The following is a 25460-nucleotide window of genomic DNA, read 5'->3' as shown; positions in this document are numbered from 1 at the left end:
TGTACAGACCCATTTTTTCACTCATGCCACACACGATTTTCAGCTATTTTCAGCTTTAAAAAGCAAAAGGCAAAAAAAAAAAGTACTTAAAAGGTGATGTTGCAAGAACACAGTTTACTTTTTTCAGCTAAGTTTATCTGCCTGTGTTCAAAGGCACAGTTAAAAACAGGTAATTAAAGGAGGCTAAAAACTCAGGTAATATCAGCCCTAAAAGATTATTATGTGCATTATTGCAATGTTTTCTTAAACCATACGACTGTTTCTTAATTCTTATTTTCTGTTTCTTAATTCTTATTTTTTGGCTCAACTGTCTTCACTACAGATGAAATGCTGGCCTCTGAAGAAACCTAGCAAGACAGCTACAGCGGCAATGCGCCTTACTGACGAAAGCACTTGCTTTCTCTGGCCTGTTTGGAAGCTGCCTGCATGTTACTTCTTTCACTACGTGCCACTGTTTTCTCACCACTTTTATGGAAGAAAAGATTTGTATAGAGTAAGCAACTAGAAATCTACAGATGAAAACGTGAAATAAAAGCTAAGCATTATAATTTGCTATTAAATCTTATTTAAGGAGTCCATATGCAATACTGCTATCTCAAACATTTAAGGATTCAGCCCTCAACCTCTAATGCTATGAAATGTGTGCTTGCTAGGAAACTGTGTTATATAAACTAAGTCTCGTGTCCTCCTAGTTGTTTTCCAGACTCTCTGACTCTGCAATGGATACAGTTTCAGAGAGTGTTGATTCGACAGCCCCCCATATGAAAGGTGAAATTTGCTTTTAGTCTTCTGATTACCACAATTGGGCTCTGAGACAAACAATATGTTGCAAGATCTGACAGAACTACAAAGGCCTGGAAGTTTAAAAATAAATTTTGAATAGGACTGCAGTTTTGCCATAAAAAGAGCAGTTGCTTTCCCCTTTCTTTAGCTTAGATCTCTTCACATCACTCACGCAATTTATGGATTTTAAGCCAGTTAAAATTTTGCAGGTGGACAAAGGCTTGATTGATCTTCACAGGGCGGTGACACTTGCAGTTGGAAAAACTGTTGGGGAAATCGAGGTAAATCCTCCTCCTCTGAAGTCCTTTGCATTAGCTGGCTGTCTTCCACCGCAGATAAGGACGCACTCGCCTCCTGGAGTGTTGCGCTTCATTCCACTTCAGTGTGTTAATGACCAAATTCCAAGAATGAGTTCAAGAGAAGCCAATTTCAGCAGAGCACAGTTTCACCATAAGAAGAGCATTTTCCCTAGATGATTGAAAGTCCACTGATGTTTACTGGAGCAATTAAGAAGCCTCTCTCCATGTCACTAAATTCAAGTGACCTACAAGTAGACACTATTATACAAACATTTAAAAGGAAGTCCGTAGCAATATGTCTCTTCCAGACGCCCTTTAATGTACCTATTGTTGGAAATTTGAGGAAGGCGGCCTCAAAACGGAAAAATACATATATGAAAGGCGAGACGCCTCCCTAGAAAGTATCTGACTCCAAATGAATTCATTAGACAAAAGGGAAGAAGATACAGGAAGGAAAAGGAAAGAAAAGAGAAACTTGGCCCATTGACAAATTGCTGTTTCTGCTGAACACCACATAGCAATACTTGAAAAGACAGAAAAGATTGTGTAAGGAGTTAAGGAACTATCCAGATAGGACAAGTCAATTTACACAGGCTGATATAAAAAGAAATGGCTGGAATAAGGTATAGGATTGTGAGAGATAAGTGAGGGAGAAAATGAGGAAATGAGTGGGAAAGAAACATGGGAAGAAAAAAGTGAAAGGACAAGGATAAAATACAGTTTTCCAGTTAATTTTAATATTGCCTTGGGATCCAAACCTAATATGCTATTCATTATGCAAGCAGAAGAAGAATCAGGGAGTATAAACCAGGAACGAAGGGCGCAAAGAAGTGAAGTGCCTGTCTGAGACCTTTCCGCAGGTCAGTAACAACGCTCAGCGGAACTTGCTCTCCTCAAACTGCATCTCGCTCCCTCCTTCCTATCAGGTGATGTTCAGGTACAAAATCTACTGGCACTTTTTGCAAGTATCTATTCTGCTTATGATGAGAGAAAGCTTTTTCGACACATCTGAGTGTCCCGGAGACTCCCAGTTTAAACTTATGCTGACTGCTAATGCTCATTCAGACACAATACCCTCTTAACCTTATGAGAGGTGTTCTGCAGGCAAGTAACTCACATACCTGTAAATGGTAGGTAGAGCAATATTCTAAAAAATCTTTTGATGAACAATAAAATGTAGAATTCTCTCAGCTTGGGACCACAATGCAGACTGCATCCATACTGTAAACTCAATTTACTTTTTTGCCTTACATTGATAAAAGAACAGCTGATATCAAAGATCTTAGATCAAAGAAGAAAGACTTTGCCTGCATTATTATTTGTGTTAGTTACAAATCTCTGTACTTCAGAACTGGCAGGTACAAAAAATGCAACACTTAGGATTAGGGTCAAACGAACAAAGAACTTGTCCAGTTTAATACTTTATTTAAGCTGAAGAAGCAAACAGGAACTTGACCTTCATACTCTGTTTGCAGTAGTTTTTCTGCCTTCCGAAAGCATTTTCAATCTGAGAATTGTTTGAGCAAATCTGTGTTCCTAAAGTTATCACTGTGCATGCATATACTTTCTATTGAGAAACGCTAGTATTTCAGCCACCACCCACCCATCAGTCATCAGCTTTTCCTTGCATGTCAGCCTCCCACCAAGAATCATATTAAAAGTATTAAGTAAGTTATAACCGTGAGGAAAAAAAGAAAATGCTTTTGCTTATACTGGTGAAAAAAATGATATGGTTGTGTATTTGCACTCACAAAACAAGCAGAAATTGCATTTTAGATATTAAAGGACAAAGTATCTGTGACCTCAAACCACCAGTTTTGACAGGGAGAGAAAGGAGGGGAATCCTTTTGAACACTACCAGAAAAGAAATAAATGACAGCATCATCCTGTTGCATTTGAGTTTCAGAAGTAATTTGAGAACAGGAAATTACATCATTTCTCATTTTAAACTGAAGCATGGGCTAAGTCACTTGAAACAGAGGAGCACTCTGTAGAATTCAGTATTAATATGTTACAGAAGTGACACAAGAATCCAATATCCTGACCAGGAAAACCAGACCACCATAAAGACTGGAGAAAAACTGGTGTTATGTTTGAAGAGGCTTCCCAGCCTAGAGGAGAAGGGAAAGCATGGTCTGCTTTGAGCAACCATCAGATGGGACACTATTCTCTCTCTTAAATTAATGGCACTCAGAAATCCACCCAAAAATTGCGTTTCTATGGATATAGAGGATAGGGCTACTTGGTGCCATTAAACACAGACCACTGTGCACCTGCTCTGGCCCTCCATAAAATCCAGGAAGCAGGTATAGAACTAGTAAAGTCGTTAGTACTGTACTCTTCTACGGGATAGGTTTCCTCCTTGGGATCTCATGTACATGGCTCTACTTTCTCCCACCTTGGAAGAGTAGTATCCTTAGGGGAGAAAGGAGGGAACACTCACTGTGCTCCTTTGCCTATAAGATCTTGACGTTTGCTGGGGATTCAGTAAGGTTTTCTGAAAGCCTGCTTATGTCCTCTTACATACTTGTGCTACACATTCACAGAAAGGTCACATAATCTAGGTCTCATTTCACCATTCGCTTTACTGGAACTATTTATCTGCATGTACGTAATTGTACCTCGACCTGAAGGTTTAGCATTTCTCCACCCTGTTTCAGTTTATCTTAGTACACCATATTCCAAAACAGATTGCAAACTCTTGAGTTATAGACTATGGTGTTTTTGTTTTACAAAGCATTTAACAAGTTCATGTATGTTTTCTTAAGAGGACAGTTCTCTGCCATCTAGGAGCAGTTCACACCCGGTTCTTAATGTGATTGTTCATATTTACAGGAATTATGCATCGTGTGATACTTGTTTATAAGATTCCACTATTTGAACTACCTGGGTAAAGCATTAATAAATTTCTACGGTGTCATTAATTAGCAGAGCTGCTTGGCACTGTTCATTTTATAGAAACTGCCTAAGGCTGGCAGCTGTGATACTTTTCTTTAGTCATCTAATTAATGATAGGGTGAATGTTATGACTATTTTCCAAAACAGCATGGTATGGGTGTTTGAGGAAACAATTTTCTTAGAAAAAGAAAAGAAACTGGAAGTCCTCATTCAGCTAGGAATACAAGAAATGGACATTACAATTTTGTAGCTTGAAGTATCCCACGAGAGCGGGCAAATTGGTGCCGGTTTGGAATCCTTCCAACTTCTAAACCATATGATTATACCACTGGCGGCAGTCATGGATTTTAGTATAATTTTTATAAAAGTGAAATACAGACTATTTGAATTCCACAAATGTAAAGCCTAACAACATTTTTATATTCACTTCTCACAACAGTGTACGAGTACATGAGGTGCAAGAGAAAAAGCACCTGAAAAACCTAACTATTTGCTGAAAGTTTCCTGTACAGATGCTCAACTGGAATAACCAGATTGAGAAGCGATGACGGAAACTCTCCTCTGAAATATTGAAGTGCAATATTTACTGAACATGCATCAGAGGCTTTGGTATTTGGGTCATCTAAACGCTTCAATCTTCTGATACTGTGTCATTCTTTTATTGTGCGTACTCACTCTGTTAACACTTTTTGGTTTATGCTGTGGTCCTTCTTTAATACTGCTGCCTGTAAAGCTCCCATATTTTATTAAATTTGAATGTATCTGAGCTCACTCTACTTGATTATTATGGGGGGGGGGGGGAGGCAGATGACCATAATATCCTTTAGGCATTACTGTTATTCCTACTTTCTTTGGATGTTAAGACCACCCATATGTGTTTTTATGGCTCACTCTCAAGCTTAGACAATATACAAGGCACACATGCAAGTTTGAACTGAAAAGGCAAATGTTTTGGTTCTTTGTGCATCTTTAGGATAAGAACTAAAAGGCCTTTTTGGACACTTTGAAAAGTTTAAATATGTTCTTTTCCATTGCTGTTTGCTCCTTGCAAACCTAGGGAGGCTCAAGGTTTTGTTTCTTCCTTTCGAATGAAATGAAAACTCGTCTTTGGGGAGCTTTTTTGAGATCCATGGCTCTTTCGAAAGACCTAGGCTATCATTTGGCATGAACAAATCTACATATGAAAAACATTGTACTGCCTCTTTTGAATTCTCCCCGCAATTACAGTCCCAACACCTGCTATGTGTAACCTCAATCATGCTGTGATGCATGTGTTCACTCACTGACTAAGGAATCCTGCAGACACTGACACAGAGGTCTTCTCTCATGTGCTCTTTGGGTTACCTTTCCATTCGTCATTGTTCCCCCTTGCATATAATCTAAACTGCAGCATATAATCTAAATGCATCTAAACGGCATTTCTGTTAGGATCTCACAGTCTTTGCTCATCCCTGATGATTGTGCGCAGTCAACAGGCATTAAAAGCAGCTACTGTTTCTGCAAGCGCTGTCTGCACCGCACCAGGATCTATGTATTTGGGTATTTGTATGGCAATGAATGAATCCTATGCATCAGAGACTGGAAAAATTTAATAGGTTCTTCTTGTCCATGAATCCTTGTTGGAAGGCTTTATTCAAAGCATTTTCCATAAGTTTCTTTTAAAAAGCTTTTCCCGCCAGTCAAACTGATATTTAGTTTTCTGAATTTTGCCCAGTTACTGCATAAGACAGGCCTTCTGTGACCCTATAGAATTTTGTCCAGTATTTATAAATTCTCTTATTATGTGAGAGAGGCTTTAAAGTTTCTCTGGATACATTATGTTCAGGTAAAATATTATCGTTTTCATTAACATGTTCAGTAACAGTGATAAATATGCACTAGAAACTATGAGGAACTGCCTTCTGGTATCTCCAAAAATGAATGAAAATTAAGCTTTAGCAGTTCATTTGCATTGAGTTTTCTAAGCTGAAAACAATAATCAAAAGGATTAATCAAATGAAGGATTGATTTTTCCAGCACTTTGCTTCCCCAGCATGTGACATTCTAAAAACAGGGAAATACCTCAAAGAAAATATTTCTGGAAAATTAAGTCCTTTAAACTCCCCAAAGAAACTTCTTAGAGAAAGTTTTTTAATTAAGAGTTTTAAGGATTTTCAACAATGTTGATTCTGCTGCAGTACAGCCTGAGCCTGACAGATTAATACCTAACATAGGGAATACATTACTAATATACTTTTTACAGAAGTGTAGACTATGGACCGCACTGAAAATCAAAGTCAAAGGGAAACAGACCCTGCGGTTTGCTGCTCTTCCAGTCTTCTCCAGGGTTGTTACTAACCACTCGTTTACCTTTGCTATCTCATCTCCCACGTATCCGTTTCATTTTTGGAAGGGTGTACTGAGCAGAGGAAAAGCTGATGCTATTCTTTGTAGCAGCCATTTCTGTTTAGATAGCTACAGCTTTCAGGAAACAATGTCCTGTACAAGGACTACTCCCCACTTCCCATTTGTACTGTGCTTCCTCTCATGCCACAGAGCCCTAGCCATATGATTTTTAGATATGAGGGACTTTCCGAGGATCACAGGAGGATTGGGTAAGTACAGCTTGCTTCGTCCCTGCTCTGGGGTTCGGATTTGTTCTAAAACCCACTGAAGTCGGTGGACAGACTCTCCTCGACTGAAATTATTATGATCAGATTCTACAAAAGGTACTCTTTGCGGAGTGAAAAAGTTTCTGAGAAATAAACTTGACCAACTGAAGTATGATTGATTTCTCCCAAAGTCCCCACCCTGCACTCAGCAGTCCCATCAACCTTCAGTGTGAATGGGTAAGTCCAGCACCTAGCAGGAACACAATTCACTTTACCAAGTTATCACAAAATTACAGAAATGCTGGACCTTTGGAGGTTTATAGTCCAATCTCCTGCTCAAAACAGAAGTGCTAGATCAGGTCAGTCATGGCTCTATCTAGCTGAGTCTAGAAAACCTTGAAGGATGGAGACGCAACAACCTTTGAGTGACTCATTCTAGTGTTGCATTACTCAGCTGGTGAAAAAAGCTTTTTATACCATCCAGCTTGAACCTCCCAAGTTGAAACATCTGGCCATGCCCCTTGTTGTCATCATCTACCACCATCAAAAAGAATTTGGCTCCATCATCTTTGCAATTGACCTTCAAGTAGTTGTCGGCTGTCAGTAGACAGACCACCCTGCAGCCTCCTCTTCACCTGACTGAACAAGACTAGCACCCTCACACTCTCTTTGTAAGTTGTGTGCTCTACAGCCCCTGACAATCTGGGTAGCTGTATACTACACCCTCTCCCGTTTCTCAACACTTTCTTTGAACTGAGAGGCCTAAAACAGTATTCCAGAGACAGCCTCACCAGCTTTGAGTACAGAGGCAGAATGACTTCTGTCACGCTGCTGACCCACTTCTCCTAACGTAGCCCAGCACGCAGCTTGCCCGGTTGTGATGAGAGCATGCTGTTGGTTCGTGCTCGACTTCACTTCCACCATACCGCCAGGTCCTTTTCAGCAGGGCTACTTGTCAGCCAGTTGAGCCTCATTTCTTTGCAACCTCTTACCCTTAGACTTACCTACCCTCTAACCAGAAAGGGAGCAGTTTTCAACCTGTTTTAAGATCAACTTCACTTAACGACATTTAAGGGGATTTTGTACCTGAGCTGCTGGTTTAATATACTGCAGAGACAAGCATCAACTGCGAGGTCTGCATGCTGCTCTACACGCCGTCCACATTTGGACTGAATCCAATAAGGTCTTTTTCACCGCTGTATCGCTTTCCTTCCTTCCTGTCATTCCCCATTATGAAAAAGTAACAAGCTAACCTCTTTGTCCGTAATCTTTTCCATTTGTCATGGGTAACTGTCAAATCAGCCTGTGAAAAGACATCTGCAGGCATTAAAGAGTTACAGTTTTTCTCTCCTACCAGGAAATTTTAGAGGTTTGCAAGCAGCCAATAGACAGAGAGACAAACAGTGCAGCTGACTCACGGGCAGGAAAGCTGGGCTGGGTGCGCTGGCAGTTCAAAGCAGGCAGCTCACAGCCCGGGTCTGCAGCAGTGTCACTAGGCTGCTCCACAGTTTTTACGCCCATGTTTCTGGAGGTAAGTTGTATTTTGTTTCCAGTTTTCTTTATTTGGATGTTGGAACATCACTGTAACTCAGAAAAGTTTCTCTCGTACTAAGCAAAATATCTTGCTTTTAAAAATACCTTTAAAATCAGAAACTTGAAATAAATGGTTTCACAGCAATCCCTCACCCTCTCTGACTAGGAGAAGATGACAAAGGTGTCTGAGACTTTTGGTGTCTCATTAAAAATAATACAGAAACCTTCATTGCAAAAGTAACCTAAGAAATATTGGTTTTGTGGTTTGATACTGGATTTTTTTTTAAAGTCTAGAAGAAAAAGCATTCAGATGAGCAGAACTACTGAAAAATGGCTGTGGTACCAAACTTTCAGTCTGGGAGTTAGAGAGAGAGATTTTGTTATCTGTAACTGAATTAAATAGTCCCATATTCCAGGATTATTCCCTCCAACTCTTTCAGCAATATGGGTGGCACCCTGGATAAGTAAAAGATCTCTGATTTTAGGGTCAAACTCTCTTTTGGGGACAATCAACAAATCACTCTAAGTCCAGGGGTGGAAATAGATGCACAAACCCTGATGTAGCGAAAATACTGCTTGATATGTGGTGGTTTGTAACTCCTGAAGATAAAAGTGGTTTCCATTCTGTTTTTACAAAAATTTCTAGTCAAGTTAGGTTTTGCAAATCCAAAACAGGAGCTGAAGGCTAGGTTTTTATTTTTATCTAAATCACCAGTTAGCAAGAGTTTCAAAAATCGTTATAGCTTTACCCAGTTCCATCTAAACTACAAACAGACATATTCAGGAATGATTTAGATCCTGTATTCATTATTAGATCTTCTTTGTCCTATATTTGGAGGTCCAAATAAACTATTTTGGTTATTTAAATGCTATTTATCTTAGTATATAGATAAAATGTAAGATAATTCTGCTTCTGCCAACCTTTTGATTACCTCCATTCATTTTAGGATTTTTAGATTTGCATGGTCTGTCTGTATCATCTTTAAAGGATAAATGGCTCATTTGGAAATTTATCTTCATTCAGAGCAGCCAGTTGTAATTTTATAAAACTATTAACCCGTCTGTTAGCCTCATGCCATTATGTCATTTATTCTTTATTAAATACCTCTAATTGACCCACCTATGGCAGCTATCGCTTTCAAATTACAGTAACATAATAACAAGTAAAAAGTTTTGCTGTCCTTTCCTATAAAAAATCAGATACTGTTGGAGCTTTTATGGCAAATCAGCTGCAGTATTTTTATTATTTGCACTCTGATTCTAGTTAGATGCAAAACTGAGCTTACTACACTGCTGTGACTCTGAAAATGGCTACATGGCACAGCAGAGATACTGAGATTAACTGAAAATGAATTGGTCAGGAACTAGAAGCAGCTCAGCCACGATAGTATGGGCTAATTTATCTTCAGGTTTATGCTTCCATTCTACATATGGAGAACTGTCATTAAGTGATCTGCTCAAAGTCAGAAGACTTTCAGGCCTTCTGCATCCCAGAACCTCCTTTTGTTGAGTCCTTCTTATAGAAGGGCACAGTTCTCTCTCAACGGTCCTTAATAATTACTTCCATTTTTTTGGCCCTATTACTTCAGTTCCCCATGGATTTATTTTCCTAGCACAGATCTACTCATCCTGAAGGGAGCATTCCAGTTTGAGTACTTTTGACACACTGACTATCTATATTGCAGTATTCCTTATGAATGGTATTTTCCTGTTTTCTTTGCTTGCTCTCATTTTATTTGTTCACCATTAACTTTCAGTTATCTGTACCTAAAGTATCTTTGCGGCATCATTAAAAATGTGTTACTCCTGCAGTAGCACAGGTGATGCTTTGCAGAGGTTAGTTATCTCTCGTCCATGTGTACTGTTGTGCAATTTGTCTATGTCAAACATATTCAGATAGCCCCAGAGAGGTACCATAAATAAACACTTACAGGCCAAATTGGTGGCTGCTGTACAGACACAGCGCTATTTAACAGAATTCTGCCAGTTTACAGCAGCAGGAAATTTGGTCCATTACCTCGCTTTTGTGATGACGTGTGGTATCACATTAAATAAAATATGAAGTAGTGATGTAGAACATGGACTGGCATTGGTTATTGAAAACTTGCACTGTATCCATGAGAAGTGGGAGAAACTACTCCTGCCTAGCACGTAACTGTAAGATATTTGCTGTTGTCTACATATTTCAATATCATTTCAAAATCACGTTTTATATTGTAAATAATGGCCCTACATTTCAAAGTGATCAGATGGAAATAATATGGAGCAACTAACTAGCCTTGCAGCTTCAGATGGTAAATTATGGTTCAGGCACCGTTCTGCAATTAGTATGCTTTCCCTGTCTTTATAAGAAAAACCTGACCCACAGAACAGTAAAAGGAAATCTATTGGAGTAGGATGCAGATTATTTGGGAAGTATGGGTTGGTGCAGTGCTTTAGTAGTAGGGATAAAAAGTAGGCTTAAAAACTCTTTTTTCCTCTTCTGCAGTTTTCTTCCTCAAGCCTGTAATCAGGAAATGGCCAAATCATTACCTGTAGTAGCCCAGGAAGATTTGGATAGCTTCACCCTGACCAGGACAGGCTCGGGCTTTGCACTCAAAGCCTTTCACGTTCCTTGGAACATTCACATCGCGGTGAAGCTGTTGACCAGTCAGAATACTACAGAAAGGTAAGCATCTTATCTGGTGTAACATCATACAGGTCAGCAGCAAAAAAACTGCAGTGATGGCACCACAATGAATTGTGGCATGCCCAGGATCATCTGATCTCTAATCAACTCTCCATTGCTAGGGATCACAACTAGCCATGAGGCAATGCGGAGGCAATTATACTGAGAAATAAGCTCAATGAAATTTTACAAATGTTGTGAAAGTAGAACTTAATGCTAAAGTCATTAATTATTTCTGCTATAGTAATGCCTACAGATGCGGATCGGTACTCAGTATTAACATATTCCTGGAGAACCCTGAAGAGATTGAATCTCAGTTGATTTTCATATAAGGACCTAGTACAAATGAAGGAGTAGAGAAACAGGAGGAGGGAGGGATAATGGTCAGGGTTACGGGGCTTCAAGGTGTGTGTGATGTGCCACTTATAAAAACAAACCAGCAGCAACTGATGGATGTCAGCCAGCTTATCACCTACAGAATTCCAGTGTGCTGACAAGCAAAGGCATAGGAATTTTCTGAGAATAACCTTGCATTATTTCTGACGACGCAAGACCAAAGCATTTTAGGAAATGCATTGACCTGACTCTCTTCATCAAAAAAGGAGTTTCTGATATACATCTGAGGACCTGTTACAACTCATTTGTTAACTGAGAACGTTGACGTTCAGGTGGCTTTTGTTAGAATAAAATTGAAAAGTGTCCTAGTGGAACACACAGTATTTCATTTGTTCCGTTATAAAAACAGGGGAGGAAAAAACAGTAGATTAAATTTAATTTTAACTGCTCCCGGCAGCATTTGTTTTTTGAATTAGCCACCTTCAATTAAAAAATAGGGTTTTTTTTGTTGCTGTTTGGCTTGTTTTTAAGACAACAGAAGTCCAGTAATTTTGTAATCCAAATCAAAGTTATTTGTTTGGTAGTCTGTTTAAAGAAAAAAAAAACTGTTTCTTCCATCCTCTCGCCACATTTTCTTTAAAAAAAAAAAAGTTAAATCAAGTTACATAAAAATCAACTTTTTATTTTCTCTTGAATTTGACAGACTATTCTGATTTGGTGTCTTTTCACTCAAACTTGCTCCCTAAGAGTAAAGCTGGTAGTCTGTTTTTTTCTCTCCTTCTGCCATTCTGATCTCCAGTCTACGCTACACGGCATAGAGGAATACTGGGAGAATAAGCTGCATTCTACTCTGCCTGCAGACCTTTTAGCTGTGTGCTGGCGGTAAATATTTTAGATTTGTGGAAATAAGAATAAAAACTAGTGGAGCTGTAAATCAGTTCCAGTGATTAGGTTATAGGCTTGTGAATCAACACAGCAAATACGAAAAACTGAAACTGAAGTCCCCGTGCAAAGATTGGTTAGAATAAAGAAAACAACCTCTAAATCTGTTGAAATCAATTGAATTTTGAGTGAATTCCAACATATTTTCAGAAATACTGTAGAGATAATCAGATCTTTAAAATCAGATACACAGTAAAAAAAAGTTGAAACTATAGCAGGAGTTCTGTTATTTTCCATGAAAATGCACAATCGAATTTGCAGTTCAAAGAAGTGCAAAGAAGTAGCTAAAACCCTTAAACAAAATTTTACTTTTCTGATAATGATGATCAAAGCAAGGCTTCATTATTCTTTGTAAATACTTTCCATTCCAATTTGGGGCTGCAATCCAACCGTAGACGAACGGAAATCAAATTTGACAAAGTTACTACAGCGATACTGTTTACATTAAATCTGAATTTGGCTTCATTGTTCTATATCATGCTTTGACATGGTCCTATCAGATAAGCAGGGAAGATCATAACTTCCTTGTAAAAGAGGGTATCCCTAACAGCAAAAGGATGAAATACAAGTTCTCGGGGAGAGCAGGAGAAAAACTTGATTTTTTTCTTTTTTTTATCGAGCATTTCAATATAGTTCAGCTTTCTCCTGCCTTTGTATTTCAAATTCTACTTTAAACTGTGCTCATACAGATTAATGCACCTAGAGTTCTTCCATATTACATTAGAAAACTAAACTACACTACAAAAGGTATTGGTCAATTTTCTTAGAATTGTTTGGTAGACAATATAATATTGGTATTGTTGAACACAAACCAAGAGAACGCTACTAACCATACAGTTATCTTTCATTCCCATATCTCACTCTATCCCACCTCGAGCTGAAATTCCTTTCAGTTCAAACTGCCTCTAACCCTTGTTATTTGTTACAGGGAGTGGAAGTCGCTGCTTCAGGATATAGCAGACATCCAATACTATCAGTCTGAACGTCTCCTACCTTCTCTGGGGATTTACCAGTACCATGGACTTGTGGGGACAGTGACTGAATGGATGAACAATGGATCCCTCCACTCCCTCATCCATGAGGTACACAAAAGAAGCTATCCTTTATGTGATAAAATGATTTACAAGCTAAGCCAACAGAGAACAATCGGCACATGAATTGTGGACAGTAACGGACAGTAGTCACAGTTGATCTACTATTTAGCTTCTGTATTGTACTTCTGCTTACTGGCAATTAAATGTGAATAGTAACATTTCCTCGCCACCAACACCTGTACTTTGTGTTACCTAGCATCAGCTGTACCCAGAGCTTCCGTTTCCCTTACTCATAAGGATCCTATCGGATGTGGCTGAAGGACTGCATTATCTGCACAGCCTCGAGCCTGCCTTCTGCCACGGCACCCTTAAACCTTCCAACGTCCTTTTGGATGCACAGTACAGAGCCAAGGTGGGAACTTTTTCTTTTAGCCTACAGCTCGTTTATGTAAAACCCAGGGATTGTCCTGTCACTGCATATGTTTATTCTAACAATTAACATTTAATACCAAGACTGAGGTATTGTTATGAAAATTTACTTTTTCTCCCACCTCTGTAGATATCAGATTATGGTCTAACCTACTGGAGGAAAGAGCAACTGAGATCAGACCTGCAGAACTGCAGTCACAGAAACTGCCAGGATTTAGTGTACCTCTCTCCTGAAACACTTGAAGGAGGTTTTCCTTCACATGAAGGTGATATTTACAGGTGAATGGGATTTCTAACAGCAGCTCATACCTACCCCTTGCTGAAATACTTGTTTCAAAGACACTACAATAAAAATCGATGTAACGCATGTGGATAGTATTCCACACGAGGCCTATTAGAGCAGCAAATTAAATTTGAAATTCCTCCTATTTGAGCAACATACTAAGGTTAAGAACTGTTCTTAGAGTTCTTTTATATAAATATTTATATAATGAAGCTGAATGTTGAAAAAAGTGTAACATTGTTGCCAAAACAGCTGGTACAACCTTTTCATATACATTTAGGAAGCTAGTAACAACAATTCACATTGTTTCTAAGTGTGAACTATACTTCATTTCAGGAAGAATTGTTCACACATAGATGAGGCCAGCTAAAAATAAGACCTTTATCCCAACAGTGTCCCATCAATGTCTCATGGAATCTCTCCTGGTATAGTTTACTGAGCCACTCAAGCGTTAATAATTTTAACTTAATAGTCCTCTTTCTTATAAACCACTTATCTACTCTGTCACCACACGCGCCTTTTGGACATGTAACACACTTCATAATTGCGTCAATAAATGAGATAATATCCCACACCGCAACTGTTGGTTGTATGGACATACATCTTTACCACAGGCATAGACAGCCTGTGGACTAACATTATGAATAACTTCTAAGCATGACCACTCTTCTACTCTCAGAGCTTTTATCTTTCCTGGAGATAACAAATTCAACTCCTGTTTCATTGCCAGAAAGGCAGGCACTAAAATGAATCATTTAACGCTTACATTTCAGGATACCTATAAAAGATGTGACTAATCTGATGCTGCTCATAAACACAGTGTTTTTGCACAGGGAAGAGCAGAGGCTTACTTTCAGGTGGCATAATCCATTTTCCAGTGTGTCATTCCCTGTTTAATTTTAGATGCTCAGATGTGAGTCAGTACATGAGATAAGTGTACGTTAGACAGTGGTGCAACGCAGAAAACAAAAGTGTGTCATACGTCAAATATTACTTAACTACACGCAAGTTACATGTAGGTCCATGTTACATTACTATTTTCCTAGAGGGTATTTAAGTAAAAGCACTTGCAGGCTATATGTGGAAATAAGGCAGAAGAGGGAGGTTTTTTTAAACCTTGTAATGCAGTACTACAGCAAGATATAAAAGTATGCAGATAATATCCTACAACCACTTCTTCCCATATAGGTTGCTTTGCTTCTGACTCCGCCATAGCCTTTTTCTCTTCCAGTAGCCTCCTTGCTTCTGCCTCTGATTTTGCACATTATGTGCAGATTTTTTTTTTAATCTAATTTTAAGAAACTATACTATCGGAGTTATGGGTTATACACGTAGACTTATAGTGTAGCTAGGGGGCTTTCTTGAAATTAGAAAAGGAAACAAATATTTGGAGCTCAATCAAAAATTGCTGAAACAAACGGAGACACAGGGGGTCAGGATCAAGTTTCTGGTAGGTTAACTGACTGATACTCTGGTTAGTACCTGCTGAAATGTCCAGCTCAGTCAGTTGCTATTTGTATTGCTTGAAAACAACAAAAATGAAGGAGAAAGGAGAATAAACATGTTTTGAAATTCACAAGAGCAAATTTAGATTTTTACCTGAAATGTAATTCTAATTGATCCTTATTATTTTGTAAAAACAGCTCAGCTGAAAATTGAAACTTAATAATGCAGGAAAAAGGGTCTTATGGACTTAGGAAAAGACTTTTGTCTTGAAAAATCCCTGTCTTTCAAACCAATATACTGGTTCTTGGGAAATAATGAATACACAGACTTCCCAACTAATAAGCATTCCTTCACTGTTCTCTCTTTCTAGTTTTGGAATACTGTGCTGGGAGAGCCTTAGCAGACAGAAACCTTTTGAAGGTATTTATCTCTGTGGTTCATGCCTGATTTTATGCCTCCTCTTTATTTTTTTCCACCTCCCTTATCTTAGGGAAATTATGATGCAAATAGCACAGTTGTTTCAGATGTCCCTTTGCCTTACATCACTGTCAAAGAGCATAGCTCCACATTATGGGAACCAGAAGTCAATAAATCCTTATTGTTTCAGGGGAAAGGTGTAGCTTCTTACCTCACTTTTATTATCTATCTCTGTTTGCTGAAGCACTCTTGTTACTCAGAGAGTTGAGTTTTACGCCTTAGTGAGAAACAATACCCTTTTGTATTTGTGATAGTCATAATTTTAAAAGCAGGCAACAGTTTAGTGGCAAGTAGCTTACCAGATGAGCAGACCTGAGTTTTCCCGCCCATTTTTAAAGTTGCTCTGAATTTCAGATCCCGATCAAGAAATGCCGGTTTGTGCTAAATGCTCTTTAGGAAGCACTGAAACTTGCTTTCTTTACCCTGCTAGATGAAAGAGAGCAGTTTTAAAGAACTTTGTTTGCAAAGCATTGTGTAATAACTGACATGGTCTAAGAATGACCCCCATTTTATGGAGGTGCAGACCAAAGAAAAGGTTCTTTGGTACAGGCTTTTTTTCTGACAAAACTGATTTAAAGGGCTCCTACATTTTGCAGGCTGAGAAGGACATATTAAAAATACTGCATAGAATATTAGGTTAATATTCATATCACTTTCACTTATGGCTGCCATCTTGTGGCTGCCCAAAGTAAGTAGTTTATTTTTTGTAGAACAGGATTTGTATTCTTATAATGCAGGTGTGTTGGTGTATTGCCTTATATAAAACTTTATGCTTAAGACATACCCATAATAATGATATGTACATTTAAGGTATGTGTGTGAGTTTACAAAAAATGTAGACATAGCCATCCGTGACTTATTTGGACAGAATTCTTTATTGAGAAATGGCCTGTTGCAACGTAGCTGTGGTTACTGTTAAAGGTTAGCAGACCTACTTATAACAGTGTTAACAGATCTCTATTTTTGCTTTAAAAAGCTGTCTCTGCTTTCAAATACACAAAATAATTTATGTTGAATATCATTTTAAAAGAATTCTGAGGTCTTTAATATTTTTGCCGTGACATTTTTCCCCAAACTGCAGGCCAAAAAACTCTGCTGGAAGTTCTGACGAGAATCTGTAGTGGTTTGCGTCCTGGGATTTCAGCAAAGTTTATACCAAGCAATCTGCCACAGAGGAATAGACTGTTGCACCTCATCGTCCTGTGCTGGCATCAAGAACCAGACTACAGGCCACGTACTGCAGGTATCTTTTCAGATTTGCTGTCTTTGCAGGATTTGCAATGGAGATAGTCTTTTTGAGAGTTTGCTCTAGCACACTGAACAACTGAAGTGGAAGGCAAAGCATTCTCTGGATCATCATCAGAGTACTGTATATATTCTTTTTAACGAAAGTTTCCTCCCAGAGGTGGCTTACTTATCCCCCGACTTTTTAGTATGATGTAAAAAACTGAATACAAATAAAGGAAGGGATATTGTCAATTATACGGAGTATTTTAACAAAGATCAACCTGTCTTCAGCATTTCTTTTCCCAGTGTACAACCAGCTCCCTTTGAAATGCGCTATCATTGTTTACGGTCACGGATCTGTGTTAATTTATGCTTATCCTCTAGCCTCAGAAATATAGCCAAGAAATGTTAAAATCCTGATATGTGAGGACTGTTGATCAGATTGTCAAAGGTGTACACCCGAGAGCTAGGGAAGCAATCTGCATATAGTTTTATTGTTATAACTTCATACAAGCATGTTCACACCTTTTGCAGGTAAGTGCATTACATCTGTACGAACATTTAAGAAAATGTGATTTTAATGTGACTGTAACTGTTCTTTAATATCACTTCAAAAAGCAGTCTAAGGGGAAGCATCAGGCAGAAGTTGCACTAAACTGATTTAATTTAATAGTAGCTACTCAATATAATAGCAAAGTTAATACTCAATAGACCTGAAAAGTTAGGTGCAGTACATGCAGCTAGCTATGATGCATAGATATACACATACTTTCAAATATAATCTGTGGTATTTAGAATGCTTTTTTCGTTCTGCAGAATGCGCAGACCTTCTAAAGGGAATTTTGACTAGTATAAATAAGGAGGCAATTTCCACTGCAATATACAATCTGATGGATGCAAAGGTTAGTGCAAAACTAAATTTGTTCCTATACAGGGACGTTGCCTGATTTGTAACAACCTCTGTGATTTGTAAACAGAAAAGGTTTGGTCTTCATTGCTTTATTGGACATGTCAGAAAGATGAAGAGTACCCTCGAGCTTTTCACGTTCATTCAGGAATTGCAGAAGACAGATACTGGGAGGTTAAGCATAAGGCTAGTTCTCTAGCCTGTCCTCTGGAAACACCCTGTAAATTGCTACCTGAGATTATGAGAATGTGATCGCTTCTTTCTAGCCGCAAGCGTAGTAAGACTAGCAAATCTATGCAAGTGAGAGTAAGTCTCAAGTAGATCAGATTATGCCTAGAACCAAGGCTAATTTTAGTTGTAAGCAATGGTTAGAGGATATTTATTCCAGACCTGGACAGGGTTAGTACCTGCTGCAGCAATGCTAGTATCAGCACTCTTCTGTATGTTTCACTGCTTCTAAGTTGACCTGGTTTGATATTTATCAGGCACAAAACAACTAGTGTTTGCCCTAGGGTCTAAGAGGCTGCTCTGATACTGAAGGAATGGATGGGGAACAGCCAACAACCGAGGGACACAGCAAATACCATATATGTCTGCATTGCCATGGGAAATCTGACTGCCACAAATATAGCTCTAGTCCAGCTAGCTCGCTTAAGAGAGGCATAGCGGGGAAGCTAGTGACACATGCTTCAGTCACTAAATAAGAATTCTGACTTCATCTGCGCTTACACAACCCATTCTTAAGCCCATGTTGCCACAGCTTCATTACTGTGCGTATGTGAGCTGCTTACATCTATGCACACAGGGTTATTTCTACATGTTGTGATCACATGCTGGGATCGTAAAGAAGATTCGATTGTTGTCGTCAATAGGCGACATAGCTACAGTCTAAGTCACTCTATTACCATTGAAATTTATGGAATATTTAACAGTACATCCCTAAATAATCCAACACTTGAGATTCCCTTCAGCAAGGTGTTATTTTTCCATTGACTATTTACTGTTCAAACTACTGATAACATGAACGAAACCACTGCAAAACGGTACTGGAGACACTTAAAAAGAGCAAAAGGTATTGATTTAGAAGTGTAGAAATACTAAAACAAGTTGAACAAATCTGCAGCAGACATACAAACTGGGAAAAAAAAGTTACAAGTATCAACACATCCTTATTGCAGACAGCTTGGCGTACTAAATACAAGATGACCTTGCTGTTTGGATACTTAAAGGAAAACATGTTATAGCTAGCCCAATGCTAACATACATATCTCAATATATGGTTATTCTCACCCTCCCTTGCATGGTTCAAAGTCAACTTTTACATTAACTTGGAAACAGCATTAACAGTAACAGGGTAGAGTGTCAGATTGTACGCCCTGCTACATCTGTTAAAATGCAAAGTTGCTCCATGTAGTACATTATTGCTACAGGCCAGCATACCTAAGAGTAGAATATGACCCAGTGTCAATATAAATTTTGGCTCATGGCAGCTGCAAATTGAACAAAGATAATATGTATGCTTTACTACAGTCACTGTGTTATTTTTTCCAGGAGACAGCACTTAATGCATGCAAAGGTTCAGAAACATACACGTTGCAGACGGGCATATGCAACTCAGAGGTGAGCAAATGGCAAGAACTTGAGAGTTTTGTTTATAAGAGTATTTTGTAAGCTGTAGGTTTCTCCTGCCAGGTAGGACAATGTATAATACAAACACTCTGGAGCAAAACGTCTTAAGATTTTTGTCCTTACAGAATCCCAGAATCACAGAATCGTTTAGGTTGGAAGGGACCTCCGGAGATCATCTAGTCCAACCTCCCTGCTCAAGCAGGGTCCTCTAGAGCATATTGCCCAGGATCACATCCAGACGGGTTTTGAATATCTCCAGTGAAGGAGACTCCACTACCTCTCTGGGAAACCTGTTCCAATGCTCTGTCAACTACCAGAGTAGTTGCCCAGTTAACCAGAAAAGCCCTGTACTTTGCTTTATTTCAAGCAGCAGACCTTGATGTTAAGAAAACCTTGTCTTAGGGAAACAACCTCCTCCACTCAGACTCACTTGGAACCTCTTCTTGAAGAGGTCCTATTGAAATGGCAAGAAATGGCCTTTTCTCTGGCCTTTTCAAAATGCCAGCTGGCATTTGCAACCAGTTTTCTTACAGAGCAAAGCCAGCTGCTTTGTGATCTCTCTAAAATACACTTAACTCCCACTTTTAGATTGATTTTGGCACTTACGGCAGGTCTGCCAACACAGAAAAATTCAGAGGTAGGACTGAAGCTCTTCTGCATGGATGAGAGCTAGCTTTAAACTAAATAGCTCATGTTCTAGCGACTTCATGACTGTTGGCAGCATGGGCTGCAGAAGCCATCAGGGACAGCAACAAAGTCTAGGAGAGTAAGCCTGTGGATCTGTGCTGCCAGAGCAAGGCACAGTAACCAACTGAATTAAGTGTATCTTATAGGCTCAGCGTTTCCTTGCCCGCTCCATCCCACTGCAACAGACACAGCCTTAGGTTCCAAAAGAAAACTGCTTAGAAAAGGACATCTCTGAACAGAAGTTTCAAAGAAGATAATTCTTTTCTCTTTTGATCTTTTTCAGATCATCTGTCCACAAAAAAGCAACCAAGTCATCAAGAAGAAAATTCCCCTCGTAGTGCCAAGCTTGTCAGCTATTCTACTTGATAGCAGTGCAAATAGCGCAGGAAGAGAAAACACTCTTGAGACGGCTTTGGCAAACACTATCCCACGGAACACAGCAACAAAGCAAGGTCTCTACCTTGAAACATATTCAGCTCCAACTACTCTACAAAAAGGAAAAATATTCCTAGTTGTTCCACATTCCCCGTGTATTTTCCAAGTAATTCCAATTACTTGGAAATTCCAAGCAATTTTCCAGTTGTCCATTCTCAGAGTACAGCTGTGCCCTCGGCCAGTATCATCCAAAGCATGAGGGTTCACTCCAGAAAACCAAAGGCACCCTGAAAGCTTTTGATTTCGTGTATACACTGATTTAGCGTATACACCAAAAAGCCTATTTTGGAGATTTTTTTTTATAGAACCCTGACTGTAATGTACAGTTGCCTTTCCTTCATACATCAAATATTGCCTGTCACTTTCCACAGGAACAAGTCCCTTCTAGGGCCCACTGTTGCAGTTTCTATTGCCTTGTACCACCACGAATATCTTTTTTGTAACCTGCTAATAAGAAAAGGAGTTCCATTTTAAAAATACCATGTCTCCAGGAACATATTAACAATTCCTGGGAGTCACCATTCCCACATAAATAACTTCCTTTGCCTTTCCCCTGTGGATTTATCTTGTCAAAGTGTTTAAATCTGTGTCAAGAAGTAATACTTCCGTAAATGTTTCTCCTGTACTCCTCATGCCTTCGGACAAAAAAGTTAAGCCATAGGAAATTAATTCCCTTATCATAATGACACCTGCACTCCCAAGCATTTTTAGTTCTGATCAACAGCTGTCAGACTTTTGGATAGAATAAAATTTTCCATAACTTCAAAAATAAATTCCTGAAGGCAGTTTTACTGAGGTCTGAAAAACTAGATGTGTGTAGTAATAGATGTCAAATCTTCTTAAGAATAATGACCTATTATCTAGTGCCCAGAAGACAGCTCGTGATAAATAATTTCTCACAAGTTAGTTTTCACTTTAGCGCCAGTCCTCTCCAGCGGCTAATACATATTATGTCCTGTTCTTGTTCAATTCAATGGTCTCACCTTTTCCATCTTAAATTTTTTCTAGCTCATCCAGGTTCTGACAGTAGAAAATCAAGCCTGTGGCCTTCCTTTTGCCCTCTTCCTTCATCAGGTCCAACTACAGGCAGAGAAAGCAGTGTGTGCCATAAGGACTCTCCGCTGCCACTTCAGCCCAGCCCACAAAGCACTTATCTTGAGCCAGCACTGACAGGTGAGACTCTATTTCCAGTCTGAGGTGGTACTCTTCTGCTTGGCCAGATTCTAGTCAGTGATTAAGTGTTTAGAGTTTGCAGGACACAGATGACATGTTTTCTGAATTTTCTTGCACGTTTTCAGGTATTTCGTGTAATACTTCCTCCAAATTTCATTGTTGCTGTAGTGGGAAACAGGATACTCAACAAAATGGCTCATGCTAGAAAAATGCACTTTGTGTAGTTTTAAGCTTTCTTTGTGAGTATTTCGTACCTCTAAACAGTAGCTATTGACTATAGAAAAGTCGGGGGGAACTATTTCTCTCTCTGCTTATAAAGATCTCAGTTTTTCCTACTGAACAGAGGCAGAAAAGACCAACCTCTGGTTTGTGAAGCCTATCTCTTTTCTGGAGAAAAAAAGCTCAGAAACTTTCTTGTCAACTTTTTTGCAAACTGACCTATGGTAATTCTCACATCTAGCTTGCCATCCTTCTCTGCTACTGAGTGATGACATAACTTCTGGATAAACCAACAGAATAGCGAATGTAGAAAAAAAGATAACAGATCAGAAACCAGAGAATAACAGAGGCCTGCTCTCCAAAAGAACAATGGCCCTTGCTTATTAATTTTCACTTAGTGTACGGTACCTACCCCACACTAAAACCCGAATGTCTGTACTCAGCATTCTAATAGATGCAGGCTAACCAGTCCATGAAAAGAGGCAGCAGAATCCAGAGCTCTTGACCATTTTGTCAAGAATATTAGTTTTGCTACCAATTTGGCTTCAACATATCTTCAAATTCTCGGTTTCAAAATACAAGTTTCAAACAGTGTACCACCCTGAACTACCTGGGCTATTATTATCTGTACTTCTACTTTCTACAGGACAAAGTTGTCTCATCTAGGTAGAGCCAGACTGTTTTGGATAAAGTTTGATACAGATATACAGACATATAATATAGAAAATTTCCTCCCACTACACAATCTGATCACTTAATAAACAATCTTTAGAAATAACTGTTTTCTGTAATCTGTTCTTCATTAGTTTTGAACAAAAGCTCCAAATCTATTCGTACTAGTTTTGAACAAAGGGTGCAAATAAACTAATGCTTCCTTGTCATCTCCCCTTTCTCCACTGAATTTATATTTCTGGAATTTCCTTCATTTCTCAGTCTTGATGTTATCACTTGCTAACCACTAGTGCCCTATGGAAGAACAGGGCACTTAAGTTTATCTTATTGTTTCCTTTCTCACTCAAGGTCCTTGCTGCAAAGGAAACTGCTGTCAAATACTAGCCTGCCAGCGAGAAGCCATACTGAGCAGGATGACAGAAGGACGCCTCAACCATATCCTTGATGTCCTTCGCTCACAGCAAACGTTGTCCCGAGTGGACTATGAAACAATCACCTCGTGCCCCACAGTGACTGGCCGCGCTCGGGCGTTGTTAGACACTTGCCTCTGCCTTGGGGAGAGGGCAGCGCAGGTTGTAGTGACTGCACTTTCAGTGAGCAAATGCAGTCCTTTGGCACAAAGCAGCCATTGCACAAACTGTCCTTCCAAGACAAAGAGATTACTGCAGTGACTTGACTTATTTCTTGTGGTTTGTTACATGGATCAGAGCACTGGTAATTTGGAATGGCAGCGATTCACATTCATGCCTCATAACCATTGACTGAAGTCAATCCTTCGTACAGCCCATGATTGTAGTCCTTGAATGGAAAAAGCTAGCTGGATTAAAAGGTCAAGTCAGCCACTGCCTGAAGAAATTACGAAGACTGGTAAAACAAATTCTTAACTTGGACCTCAAAGATGGGAGGATTATAATGCGTGCCAGAGCAAATACACTTCAGGTCAGATGACAGCTTATTTCCTTGATTTTAGAAGAGCACAAAATGGATCATGAGTTTTTGGAGTTCACGCTATGGAGGAAAGGCTATTACTAAATCCTTCCAACTAAATGCACTTAACAGGGTGCTGGATAAGGAGGGGAAAAATCCCTTCCTCTCATTGAGCTCGTAAGCAAACCAATTGTCAGAGTGAAAGGCTTAAGACAAAATCAAGAAATCTCTCTTTAACAGGGCATCAAAAAAGGTTTGGAAATTTTACATTATGCAGATGAATTTTCACTTACAAATGACTGTACACTCTCAAAATTGGGCACTGATAGCGAACACTTTTGAGGGGTGGGGTTTAAAGTAGGTCGTAAATTGAACAAAGTTAATACCTTATATTCATGCAGTTCTCTGAGTATGTCTGCAGTTCAAATGTGCAATTATATCAGGAAGCAGAGATGCCAAGCTGATCATTCTGAAATGATGGTGCTGCTGAACTGTAAAGGAAAGCAGTAAGATTATCTTAATTATAATGAAAAGGAGGTTATACAAGGTGCCTGTTTTTGAAGGCACAGCAGGATTACTTCAAACTTCAAGGCACTGGATTAACCTGAGAACATTTGTTATATGATATACAAGTATTTCATATGTAAAACTACAGTGTTGGGTTTCCCTGCATTGCATTTGTTCTCTTTACACTTTCAAACTGCTTATCTGATGTGGTAGTCTGAGAGGTTGTAATCTTAAATATAGCAATGATGTGTTCTCTAAGCACATTTAAGACATATGGGATTCGTTACTTCATGTACTACAACGCTGCTGGAACCATAAACTTTAGCTAAAATTTTTTTTAAATAAATTTATTAAGCTTTAAGAATGCCTTGAGGTGATATATTGTTACAATTTAAAGCAATGTCTATCAAAATATGTTGAAAATAGTTTTGCCTATTGAAGGAGCTAAACATCACTGTTGAATTTTTTTCTACAGTTTAAATGGGAATTTTCAACAGACTATATGTCTGTTGAACATCTCCACCTCTCCAGCCTGTCCAGGTCCCTCTGAATGGCAGCACAGTCTTCTGGGGAGTGGCTGACACACCAGAAGACTGTGCTGCCATTCAGAGGGACCTGGACAGGCTGGAGAGGTGGGCGGAGAGGAACCTCATGAAGTTCAACACAAGCAAGTGCAAGGTCCTGCACCTAGGCAGGAATAATCCCATGCACCAGTACAGGCTGGGGACTGACCTGTTGGAAAGTAGCTCTGCCGAGAAGGACCTGGGAGTGCTGGTGGACAACAAGTGAAGCATGAGCCAGCAGTGTGCCCTTGTGGCCAAGAAGGCCAATGGGATCCTAGGGTGCATTAGGCAGAGTGTTGCCAGCAGGTCGAGGGAGGTGATCCTGCCCCTCTATTCAGCCCTGGTGAGGCCTCACCTGGAGTACTGTGTCCAGTTCTGGGCTCCCCAGTACAAGAGAGACATGGCACTCCTGGAGAGAGTCCAGCGGAGGGCTACCAAGATGATTAGAGGGCTGGAGCATCTCTCCTATGAAGAAAGACTGCAAGAGCTGGGCCTGTTCAGCCTGGAGAAGAGAAGATTGAGAGGGGATCTCATCAACGTGTACAAGTATCTGAAGGGGGAGTGTCAAGAGGATGAGGCCAGCCTCTTCTCCGTGGTGCCCAGCAACAGGACAAGAGGCAATGGGCAGAAACTGAACCACAGGAAGTTCCATCTGAACCTGAGAAAAAACTTCTTCACTGTGAGGGTGACAGAGCATTGGAACAGGTTGCCCAGAGGGGTGGTGGAGTCTCCTTCGCTGGAGATATTCAAAACGCGTCTGGATGTGATCCTGGGCAATATGCTCTAGGTGACCCT

The 25460-nt window shown here is 39.5% G+C and overlaps 1 protein-coding gene across 1 annotated transcript; it reads left to right on the top strand.

The window, feature by feature from the left end:
• The first annotated feature begins 7842 nt into the window (after window positions 1-7842).
• Window positions 7843-24556, top strand: LOC104146298 (receptor-interacting serine/threonine-protein kinase 2). Its single transcript, XM_009678259.2, has 12 exons — window positions 7843-8102; window positions 10593-10772; window positions 12979-13132; window positions 13341-13496; window positions 13644-13792; window positions 15613-15662; window positions 16801-16962; window positions 17763-17848; window positions 19405-19473; window positions 20453-20621; window positions 21613-21777; window positions 23017-24556. The coding sequence occupies exons 2-12, from the start codon at window positions 10621-10623 to the stop codon at window positions 23337-23339; spliced, it is 1635 nt and encodes a 544-aa protein (XP_009676554.1). The 5' UTR covers window positions 7843-8102; window positions 10593-10620; the 3' UTR covers window positions 23340-24556.
• The last annotated feature ends 904 nt before the right edge of the window (window positions 24557-25460 follow it).

The sequence above is a fragment of the Struthio camelus genome, chromosome 10 (assembly GCF_040807025.1).
Source record: "Struthio camelus isolate bStrCam1 chromosome 10, bStrCam1.hap1, whole genome shotgun sequence".
Classification (NCBI taxonomy): Eukaryota; Metazoa; Chordata; class Aves; order Struthioniformes; family Struthionidae; genus Struthio; species Struthio camelus.
Note: the sequence above shows the minus strand (reverse complement) of the source record. Positions and strands in the feature narration are given on the sequence as shown.